Consider the following 22,177-nt stretch of genomic DNA (forward strand, 5'->3'; position numbering starts at 1 on the left):
GTACTAGTCATTTAATACTAGTCATGAAGTAATTAAAGCGGTTTTGGAATTGTAACAGCTGAAATCAATACTATCAGTATTCTGATATTAACATGCGGGCCACATTAAGTGAAGGTGGTTGCCACATGTGGCCCCCGGGCCGCCAGTTGCATGGCCTAGGCTATGGCCCATTATTGTCGTCTTCTTCTTCTTCTTCTTCCGCCAAAACCTTTTTCAGTACGTACAGTAGATGATACATTTTGTGAGATGAATTAAAGCAGTTTCCCAAACACTGCATGGGTCGGGACCCATTTGTGGGTCACTTTATTTTTCTTAAAAAAGAAAGAAAGATATAATTTCAAAACTTTTTCAAAAGACATTCCCAAAAAAAGTTTTCAATGAATTCATAACTAAATCCAATGATTTCTTTCAGTAATGTCATGAGGAAATTAAAGAAAAATCGAAGAAAGTAGTGAAAATAGCTGATCTACAAGCTCCCACGAAGCGACACGTTGTGAGCTTGTATAGATCTGCTCTTTTCACTATGTTGGGACCCGGGCGAATATCTAATTTCTGTTTGGGTCACGGGCTAGCCATGGGCAATCAGATCATAACACAACACCATTAGAGTATAGACAGCATCATAAAAAACACATGAAATCTACTTTAGCATGATTCTGTGCATTGTCACACAACTGTAACATTTGTAGTTGTATTATATTATTTTGTGGTAGAAAATGTATACTAAATTAGACGGCATTCTATTTGAGCACATATTCTCAATCATTTGGAGAATCTAATAATATTTTAATAACAGAAAGACATTTGATAAGGAATAATCTTTTATTTCAGTCATAAGAGTGACTTGACTTTTATTTGGTATTAGCCACAGAGACTCTCCAAGTGAGTGCCATCTGCAGGGTCAGGTGCCAAGACCATTATTATGACTGGTACAACATAGTCCACAACAATAAACTTTACAGTTTCCAGGAATCCATTCCTGAAACATGTCTATTCCTCTTCCATGGTGTTTAGGCCTAAAAAGTGAGGTACACAGCACCTGAAAAGAATGAACAGAAGTAAAGGCATCACTGTAGAGAAATATCGTATGCAGTATATCTTACATGACATGAGAGAGAGAGAGAGAGAGAGAGAGAGAGAGAGAGAGAGAGAGAGAGACAGAGAGAGAGAGAGAGAGAGAGAGAGAGAGGGGGGGGGGGGGGGGGGGAGAGACACACCAGACAGTCACAGACAGACAGACAGACAGACAGACAGACAGACAGACAGACAGACAGACAGCGAACAAACTATGTGTAACAGAACTTACAAGAATCCCTTTCCACAGCCCAGAGGTCCAAAGATCATTTCTGTTGGCAGGCAGTGTGCCTTTCTACATTTGCCACTCAAGTTGGGGCAAGACCAAGGAGCTGCAGCCTCATTTTCAACAACTAGAATCAAACATAAAAGATGTGTTATCTTCATTGTTTCCTCCATAGCAATACAAAAAGAAAACAATTCATTTACCATCCACTATATAGCATAGAAATTGACCAGATCAGCAGAAGAAGAACATGCAGAGAAAATAAACCAACACTTACTATGAAGTGATAAGACAACCAAGATCACCATCACCAACAAACGTTGACGAGACATTTTTCAGGTGTTCTTACTCCAGTGTTGCTATAACCCAAAATGACCACCCTGCATGGTTCTGTATTTATTTGGGTCTCATGGGAGGAGCAGAACTAATGTGGGACAACATAGCGGTCGCTATGTTAGTCATTATGGGCATGCTGTTCTTAATCCCATTTAGGAAAATTGCATCCCAGTGTGCAGAACTCGTGATCAATTATCATCATGAGGCAGGAGGAATCCACGACCAAGATCAGACATGTCTGATCTTGTGTACAGTGCTGTACTGTACTGTACTGTACTGTACTGTACTGTACTGTACTGTACTGTACTGTACTGTACTGTACTGTACTGTACTGTACTGTACTGTACTGTACTGTACTGTACTGTACTGTACTGTACTGATTTTATGGTCTTCTTTCTCTCAACTTCAATGTTCCGCTGGGTGACAAAACAACCAAAGGCATGGCTCCGCCATATCTTCCAAGTATGATCGAACCCTACAAACCTTCCCGCGCACTCAGATCAGCCAACTGCAGCCTCACTCCCAGTCTTCCGCCGTAGTCTGAAAACCCACCTTTTCAGACTCCATCATGGCACGTAGCACTTGCCCTAGCCCCTTAGATAGCACTTCATGTAGACTTAGATAGCATTTTATACAGTCTTATAGCATGTTACGTAGACAGCACTAGAATTGCATTTTATGTAGTCATAGCACTTTAGTACATATGTGTAGTATAATATAGTATAGTATGTATAGTTTATATATAGTTTCATTACATAGATATTCCACTTACGCATGTTTCATGATAACCACTTTTATGTGATGTATAGGCATACATCACATAAAAGTGGTTATCATGCTTTTTGTTATTGCTTAAATGTAAATCGCTCTGGATTAAGAGCGTCTGCTAAATGCCTAAATTGTAAATTGTGACAGCCCTAAAGTGGCACTGTATAGTTTTAGGTCATTATAATAACAGCCCTCTGTGTTTTTGAGCAGCCTGCACCGCTCAATTCACATAGGTGTGCTTTTTCTCATTGCTTGGCCCCGTCTTATTGCAGCTTGAAACTATATTCTCATATTAGTTTTTGCTTTTACTGACTAGAATCACAGACCAGTGGATGGAGACATCCAGTTCATTCCACGTGCCGTGTACGTACGATAATATCTTATTTCTCCCAGAATTCCATGTCCTATCCTAACACACGCTGTACAAGCAGCACCCCATGCTGAAATGACTCTGTCATGCATCATTAGAGGCTGCTGGGTCTTTTGATCTGGTTGTTTAAAATTATATATATATATAGGCCAGTCGATACGGCCAGGATAATGACCTAGCTGTCAGTCAAAATAACACCCGGGGTAATGCGTTAACAATAATATATATATATATATATATATATAATGCACCCCTCGTAAAGTAGGGGACATTAGTGGGAGCGTAAAGCTGCAGTGCAGAGCCACGAGTAATACCTCATGCATGCGTCCATGCGTGCACGCCGACATTCACTGTTGCCAGATTTTGCAACAGGGTTTCGGTGGACAAACAGCCTTTATACATTTGGGCCATCCTTGACATGAAAATGTTTGATAACCCTGGTTATTATGGCATAAAGCTCATGAAAATGTTTGATAACCCTGGTTATTATGGCATAAAGCTCATGAAAATCTAAAAATCCTATCTCAAAATATTAGACAAAAAAAAATATTTTTCTTTTTTATAATAAATAAATACATGAATAATGAACTTGAAAGTATAATGAACCCATATCCTTTTTATTTGAGTCAGTAAGTCTGGGTTTCCGAGGCTAGTAAGTCAGTAACTATGTGAAGCACAAATTGTACGAAAAGTTGAAAACATAACGGATGTTTTCATAATAACACTTTAACTTTAAAGTCCCCTTTATCATGTACTGTAGCTTTACACCAGTGAGCATCTGACTTGAATATCCATGCCATGAATATCTTTGAATAAAGAGGCATACCTCTTGGAAGAGTGCAGGCCAAATCCAGCAGCATCGTGTATACTAAACAGTGATGAGTTGTATTATTCTCTCCACAGCATACTTTATTATGCATACCACTGATCTGATGGCCTTCCGTTTCAATGTTGGGTGGTGGTGTTTAATAGCAGGGGAGCCTGCCTGGGCTTTCAATCCAATCATAACTCCCACACCTCCTGGTAGAGACATACAGTATGAGGGGGCCGCCAATTTAAGGCATGAACAAGTAGAGTGAGTGAGTGCAGACACGGCAGGCAGGCTTTCCTAGGATTACACTTCAAAAGTCTGGTTATTATTCAGCAATAACAAGCGGCTGCGAGCATCTTTCATGCAAAGAGTCTGGCTTTGCCCTCGCGTCACATCGGTCACATCGGAGGCTGCTGTTAACACAGGGGGTGAGATGTGGTCAAATGCATACATTTCCTGGACACCTGGATCTACAGTAAGTAATAAAATGTCACGACGAATGGATGCCCCTTTCAAGTTCTCCACATGGGCCGCTGTATGCTTGTAGAAAATGTATAAAAATACACTAACAAGACATTACGCAGCAATGTGTGTCCCATGTGTCTCTGTGACCGAGCACAGACAGCGTGCGACAACACCTCAAGTGGCCAGTAGAGTAGGCCTACAGCGCAGAGTAAAGTGGCACAGAGTACACTACAGTTTGAGCCCTGGGCGCGTTCCTGGGGTCTGGTGGATGTTCAGGGGACCCCCACACGGACCCCCCCCCCCCCACACACACACACACACACCACACCACACGGACCCCCAGGCGGTAACTGTCATATCTCGAAGATTTTCTCCAAAAATAATCAAAGTATATAGTACAGACTACAATACAGTAAAAACTAGCTAAATCAAATCAAAAATGTATTAACAGTTTGACTGCGGAATTAAATACATCGCAATGTCACGTTCACTGCCTGGATTTCACTAACCTTTGAAGAATCGCTTGTCGTATAGTGTTGAAAAATTGGCGCTCACAACAACAGAGCGGAGGAGGAACGCGCCCGCTGTGCGCCACCACCGCCGCCATTGCAGGGAATTGGGCCTAAATTTCCCAGAACCCTTTGCATGCCAGTGCGACGGATGTTTTTCCGATGACGTCATCAAAACGTCTGCCTGGGTTCAAACCCGGTACATTCTTTTCTGGACTCTCTCAAAAATCAAGAACCAGAAAATATGAACACAAGCTATTATACTCGAGGGCAACGTGCAGGACAAGGCTTGTATCAGAAGGCAGGGGTCTTTAACATGGGCTCCGGGACCCCTGGGTGTTCCTCAGACTAGTTACTGTATACAGGGGGGCCGCCAAGGCGCCACATCTTTGTGTGATTTTTAAGTAGCATGATGTACACTACAGCATCTCTATTCTAAGCAGAACTTTATCCAATAATTGCAGCTCTACAAGCTTGTAGATCGGCTATTTTCAGCAAAGAGATTTAGAGTAGAGGGGGAAAAGAGCAAACAGTCAAGTTTACTAAAGTATATTGGGTTTAAGTGATTCAACGTCTGAAAATACACTTTAACATAGGATATATATATTATGTAGACATAATATATAGGAGGGTCCTCCTTGGGCCACAAAATGTTGAAGACACCTGCTGTAAGGGCTCCACAATGGAAGTGTGTCTACCTTAATATGTTTCCATTTTTTCCACAATTTGCGTTGCGTCTTCTTAGCTTGAAGATCTGTTCTTTCTGCATGGGAAGCAACACCGTTGTACACACCGAGTAGGACTATAGAGTACTTAATGAACCACTAATTTATACATCATCATTGAAAATAGTCAATCTAAGCTCATAACACATTGCATTGTGAGCTTGTAGAAGAGAGTTTCTTTAAATTATTATTTTTCCCACTTAAAGTAAATAAATCGTGAATGCCCAAAACAGAAATTGCAGGTTGAAACAAGTGGCATAGGGCTTTAGAAGACTTCTCAACGGTACCAATAATACCGTATGTGGGCTTCTCTCTGTACTTGGCTCCTAACGGGTGGTCATGACTCACGTTATCTTAATGTTCTGGCAAAATCTTATAATGGATGCACTCTGTGTCCAAGTACGTTGCATCACTTCCCACTGACATTATACACTTTATCTGTAATGAGTCACTCACTGCTGTGACTCAGATGTCAAACAAACACAAAAGCAAATGTTAAGATCCACACTTAACAGATGGACTCATTAACACGTGTGTGTGTGTGTGTGTGTGTGTGTGTGTGTGTGTGTGTGTGTGTGTGTGTGTGTGTGTGCGTGTGTGTGTGTGTGTGTGTGTGTGCAAACTATGCAAAAGCAGGGCCGTGCAGAGAGCACTGGGGGGGCAGGGGCTCAAACTCCAGAAAAGGGGTGTGGGCGTGCATAGCGCGCGCCGATTTTGGGGAGGCATACTATGATCCGACGGAGCATTGCTCTGAAGGAGCAATGGTCCGAGGTGCGCTGGGGGTCGGGAGAGGGTTGGGGTTAGGTTTAGGTGTCTGCCCCGGGGGAGGTTAGGGTTAGGGTGAGGGTTTGAGGTAGGTTGTCGATCGGACCAATGCTCCGTCGGACCAAAGTATAGTAATCCCGATTTTGTGGAGTCCTTCCCTTGTGCCATTTCATGTCATTGGACAGTAAAATAAGCAATATGTTCTCATTAGTCTGAAACTAAAACTGACTAAGATAATTCATTATGATAGTGGAATTTATCATTACTTCGTCTTGAAGGGCCCTTATTGGCACCCACATAAGCCCTTATTGCCCCCCCCACACAAGCCCTTATTTGCCCCCCACACAAGCCCTTATTGGCCCCCCACATAAGCCCTTATTTGCCCCCCACACATAAGCCCTTATTAGCCCCCCACACATAAGCCCTTATTTGCCCCCCCTCTACCACTCAGGTGGAAGAGCGCATCACTGCATGCCTGGCTGACATCTCACAGTGGATGTCCTCCAACCATCTCAAGCTGAACCCAGACAAGACTGAGCTTCTCTTCTTCCCAGCTAAGTCCTGCCCTATGCGGGAGCTAACTATTTCCGTAGACAACGCCCTGGTAACGTCTGTCCCAACAGCCAGGAATCTTGGTGTTGTCCTGGACAGTCAGCTCTCGTTCAAAGCTCACATCACAGCTGTCACTCGATCCTGTAGGTTCACACTCTATAACATACGACGAATTAGACCGTTCCTCACCCAGGAATCAGCCCAGCTCCTAATCCAGACAACAGTCTTGTCAAAACTCGACTACTGTAACTCCCTCCTTACTGGCCTACCAGCATGTGCACTTAAGCCTCTCCAGCTGATCCAAAATGCAGCAGCTCGCTTGGTCTTCAACCAGCCAAAATTCTCACATGTCTCCCCCCTGCTCCGCTCCCTCCACTGGCTCCCGGTCGCTGCCCGCACAGAATACAAAACTCTGATGCTGGCATTCAAAGCAACCAAAGGTATGGCTCCCCCATATCTTACAAGTCTGATTGAACCCTACAAACCCTCCCGCGCACTCAGATCAGCCAACGCAGGGAAGCTGGAAGTACCCTCACTAAAAACGCCGGGACAACGCTCCACACGTCCCAAACTCTTCTCCCTTCTGGCTCCAAAACTGTGGAATGCACTTCCCATTGCAGTCAGAACTGCAGCATCACTCCCAATCTTCCGCCGTAGCCTGAAAACCCACCTTTTCAGACTCCATCATGGCCCATAGCACTTACCCTAACCCCTTAGATAGCATTTATGTTGGCTTAGATAGCATTTGATACAGACTTATAGCATGTTATGTAGACAGCACTATAATTGTATTGTATTTAGTCATAGCACGCCATAGTACATATGTATAGCATAGTAGTAAATATGTATAGTTTATATGTATAGTGTATGTATAGTTTCATTATATAGATATTCCACTGTTACTTTCTTAGCTTACGCATGTTTCATGATAAATACTTTTATGTGATGTATTCCCATGCTTTTGTTCTTGCTTAAATGTAAGTCGCTCTGGATTAAGAGCGTCTGCTAAATGCCTAAATTGTAAATTGTAAATTGTAAGCCCTTATTGGCCCCCCACATAAGCCCTTATTTGCCCCCCACACATAATCCCTTATTTGCCCCCCACACATAAGCCCTTATTTGCCCCCCACACAAGCCTTTATTGGCCCCCCACATAAGCCTTTTTGCCCCCCCCCCCCCCCCACATAAGCCCTTATTTTCCCCCCACACAAGCCCTTATTGGCCCCCACACAAGCCCTTATTGGCCCCCATACAAGCCCTTATTGCCCCCCCACACAAGCACTTTTTGGCCCCACATAAGCCCTTATTGCCCCCCACACAAGCCCTTATTTGCCCCCCCACAAGCCATTATTTGCCCCCCAAATAAGCCCTTGTTTTCCCCCCACCCAAGCCCTTATTGGTCCCCCACATAAGCCCTTATTGGCGCCCCACAAGCCCTTTTTGGCCCCCACATAAGCTCGTATTGGCCCCCCACACCACACCCCCCCACACCCCCCCCCCCACCCCCACATGTCCTTATGTGGCAAAAAAAGAAAGAAAAAAAAGGCACTTTCTGCAAAAGGGCAGGTGCTCAAGCCCCCCTAGCCCCCCCTCTGCACGTGCCTGTGCAAAAGGTTATCTTTTAAGTTATTTTAAAATGTACAATAAGTGTGCGGGCCTATACTCATTTCTCAGAGGCAAAACATAATAGCCTATCAAATACAAAATAAATTGCATCAAAAGTAGCACATCTATATGCTCACAACATGTCATGGCCCCATTTGGAACCTCTCCCTCGATTTGAGCTAGGCATTATGTTATTATTTTCATGTTTTATGTTTTATGCCTAATATACTTCTACTTCTACTATACTTCTTTTTTACTTTATTGCTCTGTAAAGTACTTTAAGCCATGAAAGGTGCTATATCCTACAAATTTAGTGTATTATTATTATTATTATTATTATTATTATTATTATTATTATTAATGATAATAAATAAAACGTGAAATCTGCTATAATATCAATGCCCAATGCGCTTTGCTCTCGTGCGCTCTCGTCCTTTACGGTAACTGAAAGGCGCCTAGAAATAATGCCTGTCTAGAGGGCAGTGCGATGTCCTGGACATATGAATGTACAGTTAAATCCCTTCGTATATTCAGTAGAAATAAAAAAAATCACCACATATTTGGAAAATATCATTGAAGAGTTAGAAGAAATAAGTAGAAACTATAACCCCAAAATATAATCTGACAGGTGACGTGTACATTGGGGTCCTCATTGGGGTCCTTCGGTCTTCCGGGTCCGCCGCATACACACAACACAACACACTGCAAAGGAAAAAAAACATCTCGCCGCAAAGATGTGAGTTTTATTAGTGTTTTATTGACATGTCACTGTAAATAAAACTTACCGTTGTGGAGTAAACAGTGAGCTGACATTAACCGCCTTTCTGTTTCTCGTCGCCAGGTCTAAAGTCACGTTTAAAATCACGTTGACGTCGGACCCTCGGCTCCCATACAAAGTGTGAGTAATGTGTAATGACAGATCAGCGTTTATTTAACATGATGATGATGAAGATGTGTGCATAAAAAAACAAATTAATCTAACGTTATATATGCTACTTGATGAGTCTAATGCAGAGCTCTGGCATTGTGTGTTTTGTTAATTTATTGTACATGAATGTAGTTAATATGGAGATTCCAGCGGGGCAACAGCAATAATGTATCACAGGATAACGGTGTCCATAACAATAGCCATAACAATAGCACTGCGTAAAATATACAATATTGTGCCACGCACACACACATTTATTGGCATTGCGTATGCATTATTATTTATTTGTATAGCTCGTTTCAAATCATAAGAGAATGATGACTGATATGCAATTATGCACCAGCTGGCCTTACAGCAAGTAATACCTGCCAGGTATATTATCTATATATTATATAGACAATGTTTGTACAGCAGTCTATCAGCAGACATTATAATGAGTAAATATGCAATCAATCTATCAACAATGAAACGTTTGCAAAGGTTCAATTGCAGGAGTCTAATCCAATAACTGAACAGAACATATGCCACAAAGTCACATGGTACTTTGGTTGTTGTATCATTCAATGTAATGTAGGCTACTATATTGCTCATATTGCACTTTAGTTGTAACTTGTAATCATCATGCCTCTGTTGATTGTTTGCCCAGCAACTGGTTCTTATTTTGTATTAAATTGAAAATGACTTTTTGCTATAAAGAAAATCACTGGGTTCACAATCATTGATGTCTTAACATTCAGCCATAGTACTGCTAGTAGTACTAACTAGACCATAATGCAATGCACCATATGACATTATGTTCAGGCTCAATGGCTAGGCTATCGATCAAACTTTCCTTTCCATGTTTAGCCTACAATATGTTCATCTGACATTTTAGCAGCTGGACTCCTGTCCAGGGGCCTCATTCATAAAAACATATTCTTTCATTTATATGCCTAAACTTATCCTAATATATTTTCATATAACACCTGATTCAGAGAAGATACTCCTGACTAAAACAAGTTGCACATGGTTGCTGCTATAATTCAAGCATGATTCAGTCTTATGATTGGATTCATGAATCTCAAATTATTTTATATTTGAGAGCATATGCATGTAGTTTGCTAATTTTTGCCTTTCCATCTGTAAAAGGTACAATTACTAAATTATTGTATCATCATGTAGGTAGGCTTATTTGTACCAAACAAGGCATATGTGTTTTTCAGATTTAAGTAAATAAGAGCATTTATATAGCGATTTGATCCAAAGTGTGGAAAACAAAAAAAAGCAAACTGTGCCTATCACCTCAGGTCTCAGGAAACCTACATGTGTGCTGTCTGCGCACACAAAGTCCTCTTTATGTGTGCCTGCTCATTGTCTGTAACCAGGAAACACATTGCCAGTGTTTAGCTTATTAACAGATTCTTGATCACAGTGGACGTGATGGATGTAATTAGTCTGTAAGAGACTGCTGGGATACCTGACATCATGTCACTGAGAGTGAGTTCCTTCTGGAAAGACTTGAAAGTATACTTGGGCATCTGTAGCAGTAGTGGCTCAGAGCCTCTGCCTGATGACCAAAAGCCTAATGTCTCCCCCAGCCAAAGGGGGAATTCCCCTTTAGGATAGTGGCTTTGTTGGCTTTCCCTGCAGGAGACACCCATGTTCGATTCCCGGGCGTTACGCATGCATGAACACAGAAACTGATTGATTGAAATATTTATTAACAGTTTGCAGAATTACACAGAGGTATCTCCCAGATTACAGACAGAATTATCTCCTCTTTGAAAAGTGTTCCAAAGCAGCGTCCACATGTTTCATGGGAAACAATAGTGACTTCTAAGCTAAACCACTCACTCATCACGAAAAAGAGGAATTTCTGTCTCTGAAAACTGTGTTATCTTGAAAACAATAGATTTTTACTTTAATTCCCAATTTCTCAGTCTGTAACTGAAATGCCAGTCAATTTGGTCATAAAGGGGGAGCACTGCTCTGCCGTTTGGTGGATTTGTACTTACTTCTGTGCCTTAACCCATTCTGGACAGGAATGCCATTTGGTGTTTTAAGCATTATGTTATACTTTAGCTATTGAAAAGCAGATCTACAATCTATACGAGCTTGTAGGTTTGCTATTTTTGAAAAATCGTGAAAATGTGGCGCAAATCTTTGAATATATATATTCTTTCAGAGCGAAGTTTTTTAACTCATATCCTTGCTTCTGGGGCGGTCCCTGGAACAACATATTTTCAGATGGGGGTCCGCAGCCAAATACAGAAATTCTGGGGGTCCTTGACATGAAATATTGAGCACCACTGATATAGAAACGGGTATTTCAGAAAATTGTCAGAATTTAGAAGACTAATGTCTAATGAAGTACTGTCACCTCATAGACACATGAAAAACTGGAAAAATACAAAAATGGTGGCACTCCATCTTTAAAAAAGGGTAGAGCCCGCACACCAAAGCAAGATAAAACATTTTCTTCTTTATTGCAAAAATGACATAGTTTTGATCGGCTGTGGATCTTCTTCAGGTCATATGAACATGCACACCTGCTGACTTCCTTAATAATGATACACCCCACATTGTCCATCACCCCCCACTGTGAGCCACAGCCCACAACAGATCCAAATGTTGTCATTTTTGTAATGAAGGAATTACATATTTTACCTGCTTTGGTGTGCAGGCTCTGCCTTTTTGAAATAAACAACATTATAAGAAGCACCACCACACCACAGAGGTGAAACCTTGCCATCTATAAAGGATCAAACAGATGGGTGAATTGACAACTCCCTCACCCCAAATCAATACAATGTAGACTGTAGATGCACAGTTGAATCAATAGTGCAGCTCGCTGTCACGCACAAAGAATATAAAATACGACTGAGATGTGAAGAGCTGTTATAGGAGTCTTCCTATAACAGCTCTTCACATCTCGGTCTATTGCATTGGAGCGATACTGTTTAAAAGTTTACTGGGCACAAAAAGTTATCCACCAGAGTAGTTTGACCCATTTAGACCTGACTTAGAAATTTGGAAAATACCTACCGTATATTACCAAATGACAGCCTATGGCAAATAACGGCCTAGGTCCTTATAAACGCCCGGGGTCTGAATCGATTTTGCATATTAACAGCCCGGGCTACTATTTGGTAATATTAGGTATGTTTCTATGTCAGTGGTGCTCAATATTTCATGTCAAGGACCCCAGAAACTATATGTAATTAGCCCACCGACCCCCATCAGAAAATATGTTGGTCCAAGGACCCCGCAGAAGCAAAGATTTGAGTTAAAAACATTCGCTCTGAAATAATATATATTCAATGATTTGGGCCACATTTTCCCAATTTTTCAAAAATAGCAGACCTACGAGCTCGTAGCGGGTGCCACAAGTATGAGCTTGTACTGTAGATCTGCTATTTTTCAATAGCTAAAGTATAACATAATGCTTAAAAGGGGTTCCTGCCTAGAATGGGTTAAGAGTCAGATGCCACTGCCAAGTTTGTACACAGATTTTTCAGGTTGTTTGTGTTCATAATCGCTCGCTGCACCTACGGTCTCTCATTATGATAATTGACTGACCTGGCTGTTTGACATAATCATTACAGTAATTTACAGAAGTCTTTAGTAGTTTAGTTAGCAGAGCCACATAGCAGGGATAAATCCCAGATGAATTTTCTTTCCGTTTCTCGGAAATTGTTGGTCCGATTGAATTTCCACTCGTTACTGTGACTCGACTGCGCCCAAGTTATGCCTGGGTCACCATGAGACACACACACACACACACACACACACACGACACCCGACACACACACGGTTTCATCGTGAATTAATAGATTGATCGTCCATAAGTGGTAGTTTATTTGACTTGTCATGGGATTCAATTTAATCAGTATAATAATAATCATAAAAGTAATCAAAAAATAGAGAGACTCTTGAAAATGTGTCCGTGACCCACAAATATGTCCCGGTGCACGGCACTGTTTTTGAAATACACCTTTCAGATTCTAAAAATGTATTCTACATCCCGACAGTTTTCTGAAAAAGCTATGTTTCCATGTCAGTCGTTCTTCGACTTTTTCAAAAATAGCAGACCTACAAGCTCATAGCGCGCCACTCTGTGGCGCGCTATGAGCTTGTAGGTCTGCTATCTTTGAATAGCTAAAGCATAACATAATGCTAACACCAAAAGGGGTTCCTGCCCAAAATGGGTTAATAAGGCTTCATTGTGTTTTTATCCTCTGTGATATTGTCTCTACAAAATGTTGTGGATGTGCTGATTTGCTCTTTCCTTTTATTACCAAATAAATACATTGAATCATTCATTCATCCAAGCAGAAGGAAAGTAAGAGTTTTGGTTATATAAAATATATGATATATAAAATGCTGAAATCATCATGTTTGCATTGTTTGTATTGCAGCCTCAGTGTCCCAGACAGCACACCATTCACTGCAGTGCTGAAGTTTGCGGCTGAGGAGGTACGGAATATGTAATAATAATGTTCATACATTCAGGAACGTTGTGCAGATGTACACTGTAACATCCTCAGGTTTAGTGTAGACCAAATGGACCCGCTACCGGGTACATTTGGTTCCATTTGTACAATTTAAATGAACAATTTAAATGAACACACATGAAAGTGTGACTGTGTAGGAAGAGGTGTGTGATTGAGGTAGGGCTGCACACTATAAACTATTGAATATTACTGTATGGACTCACAGTATTTATTTATATACATTTATCAAAAGTCTGTATAATTCCATCCTGGCTGGCGCTGTGCAGCATTGTGGGCCTCCAGTTAGAGAAAATCCTTTCATCTCAGGTGAACCCAATTTAACGGATACCCCTAGGTTCAACCCCGTCTCCCAGATCAATACCATGCTTGTGCTGAAGCTCGATCAATACTTTAAGCTTTGGTCACGCTGTTTGGCATGATACATAAAATAGAATCACCGTGTGAAGAGCTATCGGATCGTTAATGTTTACTGGACAAAAGAAAAAGAAGTCTAATCTAAATCTGACCTGGCTGCCAGAGGGGTTTAAGAGTTAGTTGCCACTACCAAGTTTGTACACACACATTTGGCAGGTTGTTTGAGTTAAATTGCTGCCCCTAAAGGCTCATACATAGTCTGGATCTTGCAGTTGCAGACACAGCTGCAGATCTTTAATTTAAGCTGTAAGTCATTCCACGTGGTTGGGGCACTGAAACAAAAGGCTGTTTTCCCCAGTTCTGTGTTTACATTTGGAACCTGTAAGTGTGAGCCAGTGACTGGAGTGTGTCCTATATATGTTACAGACCTTTAGTGTGAGCCAGTGACTGGAGTGTGTCCTATATATGTTACAGACCTTTAGTGTGAGCCAGTGACTGGAGTGTGTCCTATATATGTTACAGACCTTTAGTGTGAGCCAGTGACTGGAGTGTGTCCTATATATGTTACAGACCTTTAGTGTGAGCCAGTGACTGGAGTGTGTCCTATATATGTTACAGACCTTTAGTGTGAGCCAGTGACTGGAGTGTGTCCTATATATGTTACAGACCTTTAGTGTGAGCCAGTGACTGGAGCGTGTCCTATATATGTTACAGACCTTTAGTGTGAGCCAGTGACTGGAGCGTGTCCTATATATGTTACAGACCTTTAGTGTGAGCCAGTGACTGGAGTGTGTCCTATATATGTTACAGACCTTTAGTGTGAGCCAGTGACTGGAGTGTGTCCTATATATGTTACAGACCTTTAGTGTGAGCCAGTGACTGGAGCGTGTCCTATATATGTTACAGACCTTTAGTGTGAGCCAGTGACTGGAGCTTGTCCTATATATGTTACAGAGCTTTAGTGTGAGCCAGTGACTGGAGTGTCCTATATATGTTACAGACCTTTAGTGTGAGCCAGTGACTGGAGTGTCCTATATATGTTACAGACCTTTAGTGTGAGCCAGTGACTGGAGCTTGTCCTATATATGTTACAGACCTTTAGTGTGAGCCAGTGACTGGAGCTTGTCCTATATGTTACAGACCTTTAGTGTGAGCCAGTGACTGGAGCTTGTCCTATATATGTTACAGACCTTTAGTGTGAGCCAGTGACTGGAGCTTGTCCTATATATGTTACAGAGCTTTAGTGTGAGCCAGTGACTGGAGTGTGTCCTATATATGTTACAGACCTTTAGTGTGAGCCAGTGACTGGAGCTTGTCCTATATATGTTACAGACCTTTAGTGTGAGCCAGTGACTGGAGTGTGTCCTATATGTTACAGACCTTTAGTGTGAGCCAGTGACTGGAGCTTGTCCTATATATGTTACAGAGCTTTAGTGTGAGCCAGTGACTGGAGTGTGTCTATATATGTTACAGACCTTTAGTGTGAGCCAGTGACTGGAGTGTGTCCTATATATGTTACAGACCTTTAGTGTGAGCCAGTGACTGGAGTGTGTCCTATATATGTTACAGACCTTTAGTGTGAGTCAGTGACTGGAGTGTGTCCTATATATGTTACAGACCTTTAGTGTGAGCCAGTGACTGGAGTGTGTCCTATATATGTTACAGACCTTTAGTGTGAGCCAGTGACTGGAGCGTGTCCTATATATGTTACAGACCTTTAGTGTGAGCCAGTGACTGGAGCTTGTCCTATATATGTTACAGAGCTTTAGTGTGAGCCAGTGACTGGAGCTTGTCCTATATATGTTACAGACCTTTAGTGTGAGCCAGTGACTGGAGTGTCCTATATATGTTACAGACCTTTAGTGTGAGCCAGTGACTGGAGTGTCCTATATATGTTACAGACCTTTAGTGTGAGCCAGTGACTGGAGTGTGTCCTATATATGTGACCAGTGCCAGTAAATTAAACCACAAGTCGGCTCTAATGGAACTTCACATTATACCAAATTAGATTCTTTTTTTTTTTTGGGTGGTTTTCGTTTTTAGTCAAATTAAAACAGTTGGAATGTTAAAGAATGTTTTTATTCCATCAGAAAGTCGGTTTAGTGTCATTAAGTTGTTGTAATTACGTTGCAAAAATGTCTCTATAATGTAAGACTATTTTCCGTATTTTGGGGGTGTGAACATTCCTGCACGTATTTACATAGAGCTGTTTCGATTGGCCATACCTATGTATTGTTCTCCAGTTTCACGTAGCCGATCACCGCCCATCAGTACAACGTGTTCAGGCTGTCAGTAAACACAACATCATTCTTGTTGTTTGTTTGTGATCATGGCTAGTAACTTGGACCGCTTGCTTAACGCTTTAAATGGACAGGCACAAGACGATCTCCTGGGAACATTTATTTCAGATTTCATACACGGTGGCAGTGACCCGGGTTTAGATCTCACGGATGAATCTGACACGGATGATGAAGACCATGGCGTTGTTTTCGATCAAATCAACAGGAGTTTGTGTTGTGATAACGAGGACGAGGAAGACGAGTCTGGGGGAACAGCTGGGCCGGGTGGTGTACAGGTCGGCATCGCCTCGCTTTTACTTGTACCAGAAGTTAATAATGTAGCCGTGGACACCGACCGAACAGCAGAAATGGAGAAAATAATAAACTTTGATTGCGGCTGTCATAAAAGAGCAAAAGAGAACGTAGAACAGCCGCATTCGTCTTGCAGTAAACAACTCGATCCAGGCATGATTTGGGAGACCCGAACAGACATGGCAGCGTTGACAAAGGACCAGAAAGACCTTGTTATTTTGGCGATTATAAAGACTTGTATGAACGACTCCGAAATGACTCAATCCACGAAGAAAGTCAACGCGAAGCGAAAGTTCAACAGATCCACATACATGGTGAATGCCATCGTGGTGTGTCGAGCTACATTTTGCTTCATCTATGGGTGAGTTTCATTATCATCTTGTTTATATTCAGGGTCTATAGTCTCTGAAATCAGTCTGTTTATGATTAGTTTGTTTTAAGTAAGACTAGTCTTGATACATGATGCAGTAGCGTTTTAATTTGCAGTGTGTTAGCGTTAGCGCTGTTTATAATAGCATCCGGTATAGAGCGGATACGGAAACGTTTGTGTGCGTGTATGTATGTGTAGGTTTAAGTGGGCGGGCTCTAGACCGGATCCAAGCGCTGAACAGTAAATGGAGTCCAGGCAGACTAACGTTGTTAGTTAGTAACCCAGCGTTTGTTGTTTTTTGTCCAGGATCAGCAGCACCCTTCTAAAAGCAATTAAGCGACACTACAATGAGAATGGTCTCACTCCACGGCAGAGGAAAAAGGCTCCCAGGACGAACAAGAAGTTTCTGACTAAAGAGGACATCACATTGGTGTTGACATTCATCACAAACTATGCAGAGGTCCATGCCATATCTTTGCCTGGTCGACATCCCGGACACAAGGATTACAGCCTGAAGTTGTTGCCAAGTAATGTGACCAAAGCATCAGTCTGGCGTCTCTACAAGGCTGCAATGGAAGCTGGTAGGTTATTGTTTTGAAAGAATAAAATAAAAAAGAGTGAGCTTGTAGATCAGCTATTGTTGAAATATTTTTTCTTGATGTTATATTTATTTAGTTATTTTTTAATAGGGATTAAGTCGTGTATAGGATGTATGTACAGTTGTACACAGCCCATTTTAATTAAGTCTCTCTTTCTCTCTATTGCAGGGAAACGTGTTGTTGGACTGAACTGCTTCCGAAGGTTGTGGAAGGCGATTATCCCCCAGGTAACAAGCGTCAAACCCAGGACCGATCTGTGCTGGCAGTGCTACAAAGACAACTACCAGCTGAGCCGAAGTGTGAACATAAGCGACGAGAAGATGGCAGAAAAGCACCAGCAGCAAATCGATCACCTGGCACTTGTTCATAGAGAGCGTCAGTTGTACCAGGAGATGTCCGCTGCCAGTAAGAAGATCTGTGCGGATGGCCAGCTGTCTCTAGGCCCCTCCACACATGCAAGCAGGGACCTCACAATGCACTACAGCTTTGATTTCGCACAACAGGTAGGAATGATTCTCATCCTCAATATTGTTTGTTGACTGTGTTACTGTGATAGGCATGTGTTAGGGGTGGGCAACTTTGATGACGCCACTACATTTCCACACTTACTCCAGAGGGCCTTGCATATTACTGTCATAGCAATGTCCATTCTGTATTCAGTCAGGATATTGATTTTAATGTATATATTTGTTTCAATGTTTCTTCTTTCAGGTGCACTACCCTTCATCTTCTCTCCAGGTTAGCCAGTTGTTTTTCCTCACTGCACGCAAGTGTGGCCTTTTTGGTATCCACTGTGAAGGATTGGCGAAGCAAGTGAATTACCTGATTGATGAAGGCATGGCATCAGGAAAAGGCAGTAATGCAGTCATCAGCTACTTACATCATTTTTTCAACAACTATGGAGTTGGAGAAAAATACGTTGACCTTCATTGTGACAACTGCAGTGGCCAAAACAAAAACAACTTCATGCTCTGGTACTGTGCGTGGAGAACCATTCACAAGCTACATTTGAAGCTGGGAGTCCATCTGCTGATTGCTGGCCACACCAAGTTTGGTCCTGACTGGTGCTTTGGACTGTTCAAACAAGTCTACAGGAGAAGCAGAGTTGACACCTTGGCAGACATCGCGACAGTGATGGCTAAAAGCTCTGAGGAGAAGGGAGTGAACCTCTCCCAGCTTGTCGGACATGAAGATGGGACAGTGCTTGTTGAAGGCTTCGACTGGCAAAAACACCTGACTCCCTACTTCCGCAAACTCCCACAGATAAAGAGCTACCAGCACTTCCGTTTTGACACCACGAAGCCTGGTGTGGTGATGGCCCAAAAACACCGTGACTCAGAAGTAGTGGCGTTTCAGCTGCTCAAAGATCCCAAGGTCTTACCCCCAGTACATGGTCTTCCAGTACAACCCCCACCTGGACTGGACACAGCCCGTCAGGAATATCTTTTTAAAGAACTCAGAAAATTCTGTCGTGATGATGCACAAGACACAACGTGCCCCAAACCAAAGTCCACAGCACCAAAGAAGACTGTCCGAGTGTAACATTTATAAATCTATTGTGCCATTTTAAACTGTATATATTTCTAGTCCACAAAGTGAGATTTTAACCTTATACTTTTTAGTCCCAGGGAAAGTGCACATTTAAACTGTATATATTTATTTAGTCCCAGGCAAAGTGCAATGTTAAACTGTATACATTTCTTTAGTCCCAGACAAAGAGATTTTAAACTTTATATTCTGTATACTCTTTAGTCACAGGCAAAGTGCAATTTTAAACTGTATATATTTCTAGTCCATAGACAAAGTGAGATTTTAAACTTTATACTTTTTAGTCCCAGGGAAAGTGCAAATTTAAACTGTATATATTTATTTAGTCACAGGGAAAGTGCAATGTTAAACTGTTAGTTGTATTTTATTCTTATGCCACTCTTATTTGTCATTGTCACAGTATGCAAATTCAAGTATGTGGAAAATAAACAAAATAATTAGAATTCTCATCTCTATTTATTCTTATTTTAAGAGCCCACTTGGTTCACTCAAGTCATTCTATGCACACTTGACACTTGACAGCTAACCTAGTGGGGGGAGTGGTTAGTGAATGGGGGGGAGTGTTTATGCAAGTATCTATGGGTCACACCCATTCCAGGCCTCAGAGATGCTAAATACTTTGAAATCTTAGAATGGCAAATTCAGTACCTTGGTGTTTACAGTTCAACAAGTTTAAAATGGTCATATCTTCTTCATTTTCCCCCCAATTTCAATGAGCAATACATCAAATGAAAGGTTGCAGTGTGCAGTTTCATAATATGTAAAGAACTGAAAAATGACCATGGCCCCCTTGTGGTTTAAATCACTGGCACTGGTCACATATGTTACAGACCTTTAGTGTGAGCCAGTGACTGGAGTGTCCTATATATGTTACAGACCTTTAGTGTGAGCCAGTGACTGGAGTGTGTCCTATATATGTTACAGAGCTTTAGTGTGAGCCAGTGACTGGAGTGTGTCCTATATATGTTACAGACCTTTAGTGTGAGCCAGTGACTGGAGTGTGTCCTATATATGTTACAGACCTTTAGTGTGAGCCAGTGACTGGAGCGTGTCCTATATATGTTACAGACCTTTAGTGTGAGCCAGTGACTGGAGCGTGTCCTATATATGTTACAGACCTTTAGTGTGAGCCAGTGACTGGAGCTTGTCCTATATATGTTACAGACCTTTAGTGTGAGCCAGTGACTGGAGCTTGTCCTATATATGTTACAGACCTTTAGTGTGAGCCAGTGACTGGAGCTTGTCCTATATATGTTACAGAGCTTTAGTGTGAGCCAGTGACTGGAGTGTCCTATATATGTTACAGACCTTTAGTGTGAGCCAGTGACTGGAGCTTGTCCTATATATGTTACAGACCTTTAGTGTGAGCCAGTGACTGGAGCTTGTCCTATATGTTACAGACCTTTAGTGTGAGCCAGTGACTGGAGCTTGTCCTATATATGTTACAGACCTTTAGTGTGAGCCAGTGACTGGAGCTTGTCCTATATATGTTACAGACCTTTAGTGTGAGCCAGTGACTGGAGTGTGTCCTATATATGTTACAGACCTTTAGTGTGAGCCAGTGACTGGAGTGTGTCCTATATATGTTACAGACCTTTAGTGTGAGCCAGTGACTGGAGCTTGTCCTATATATGTTACAGACCTTTAGTGTGAGCCAGTGACTGGAGTGTGTCCTATATGTTACAGACCTTTAGTGTGAGCCAGTGACTGGAGCTTGTCCTATATATGTTACAGAGCTTTAGTGTGAGCCAGTGACTGGAGTGTGTCTATATATGTTACAGACCTTTAGTGTGAGCCAGTGACTGGAGTGTGTCCTATATATGTTACAGACCTTTAGTGTGAGCCAGTGACTGGAGTGTGTCCTATATATGTTACAGACCTTTAGTGTGAGCCAGTGACTGGAGTGTGTCCTATATATGTTACAGACCTTTAGTGTGAGCCAGTGACTGGAGCGTGTCCTATATATGTTACAGACCTTTAGTGTGAGCCAGTGACTGGAGCTTGTCCTATATATGTTACAGAGCTTTAGTGTGAGCCAGTGACTGGAGCTTGTCCTATATATGTTACAGACCTTTAGTGTGAGCCAGTGACTGGAGTGTCCTATATATGTTACAGACCTTTAGTGTGAGCCAGTGACTGGAGCTTGTCCTATATATGTTACAGACCTTTAGTGTGAGCCAGTGACTGGAGCTTGTCCTATATGTTACAGACCTTTAGTGTGAGCCAGTGACTGGAGCTTGTCCTATATATGTTACAGACCTTTAGTGTGAGCCAGTGACTGGAGCTTGTCCTATATATGTTACAGAGCTTTAGTGTGAGCCAGTGACTGGAGTGTGTCCTATATATGTTACAGACCTTTAGTGTGAGCCAGTGACTGGAGCTTGTCCTATATATGTTACAGAGCTTTAGTGTGAGCCAGTGACTGGAGTGTGTCTATATATGTTACAGACCTTTAGTGTGAGCCAGTGACTGGAGTGTCCTATATATGTTACAGACCTTTAGTGTGAGCCAGTGACTGGAGCTTGTCCTATATGTTACAGACCTTTAGTGTGAGCCAGTGACTGGAGTGTATAACGATTACAATAATAACAATTAAATAAATCAATTATAGCAAAAATGAGGGAGGTGGTGGGTCAGTTCAGAATAAAATCACTAAAGAAATCAGTAAATAAGTTTAACTGTAATTTAATAAACTTAAAACAAAATGAAAATTTCAATAACAACAGTCAACTTAAATGAAATCAAAATAAAATAACTGTCTCAAAAGGGATGGGTGTGAGGTTCAAATGTCCTGGCACTGTTCAAAGCTAACTTAAATGTCCACAAAAACAATCCAAAATGGAACCCGCTCCAAAGTTGCGTAGTGGAAAGTCTCCTCGGCTCTTACCGCCCTTTCACCCGGTACGCAAAGTCCGTCCTCCTCATAATCCAAACTCCAGGGAAATAATCCAAAATGTAAAGAAAGTTCTCCTTCTCCAAAGGGTATAAATCCAAACGATCCCACGAACTACTATAGCAAGACTTGGGATAAATCCTCTTGCTTCTCAGTGTAGCCTGTGTGTCTGTCTCTCTCCACCTCCACCCTGGA

At 41.8% G+C, this 22,177-nt stretch overlaps 1 protein-coding gene and 1 long non-coding RNA gene across 2 annotated transcripts in view; one reads left to right on the forward strand and one right to left on the reverse strand.

The window, feature by feature from the left end:
• Positions 1–849: 849 nt before the first annotated feature.
• Positions 850–1,661, reverse strand: LOC310863846. Its single transcript, XR_014569694.1, has 3 exons — positions 1,578–1,661; positions 1,307–1,427; positions 850–1,039 (listed from the first exon to the last, which is right to left on the reverse strand). It is a non-coding gene; the product is annotated as an uncharacterized lncRNA (long non-coding RNA).
• A 7,213-nt stretch (positions 1,662–8,874) lies between these two features.
• Positions 8,875–22,177, forward strand: part of ufm1 (ubiquitin-fold modifier 1) — a 28,903-nt gene continuing 15,600 nt past the window's right edge. The window contains exons 1-3 of the mRNA XM_083783670.1: positions 8,875–8,942; positions 9,048–9,104; positions 13,532–13,589. Of these exons, the coding sequence (XP_083639796.1) occupies positions 8,941–8,942; positions 9,048–9,104; positions 13,532–13,589 (117 nt within the window). The 5' untranslated portion in view covers positions 8,875–8,940. The remainder of the gene's footprint in view (positions 8,943–9,047; positions 9,105–13,531; positions 13,590–22,177) is intronic.

Source organism: Protomyctophum parallelum, assembly GCF_964188405.1.
Source record: "Protomyctophum parallelum genome assembly, chromosome: 1".
Lineage (NCBI taxonomy): Eukaryota > Metazoa > Chordata > Actinopteri > Myctophiformes > Myctophidae > Protomyctophum > Protomyctophum parallelum.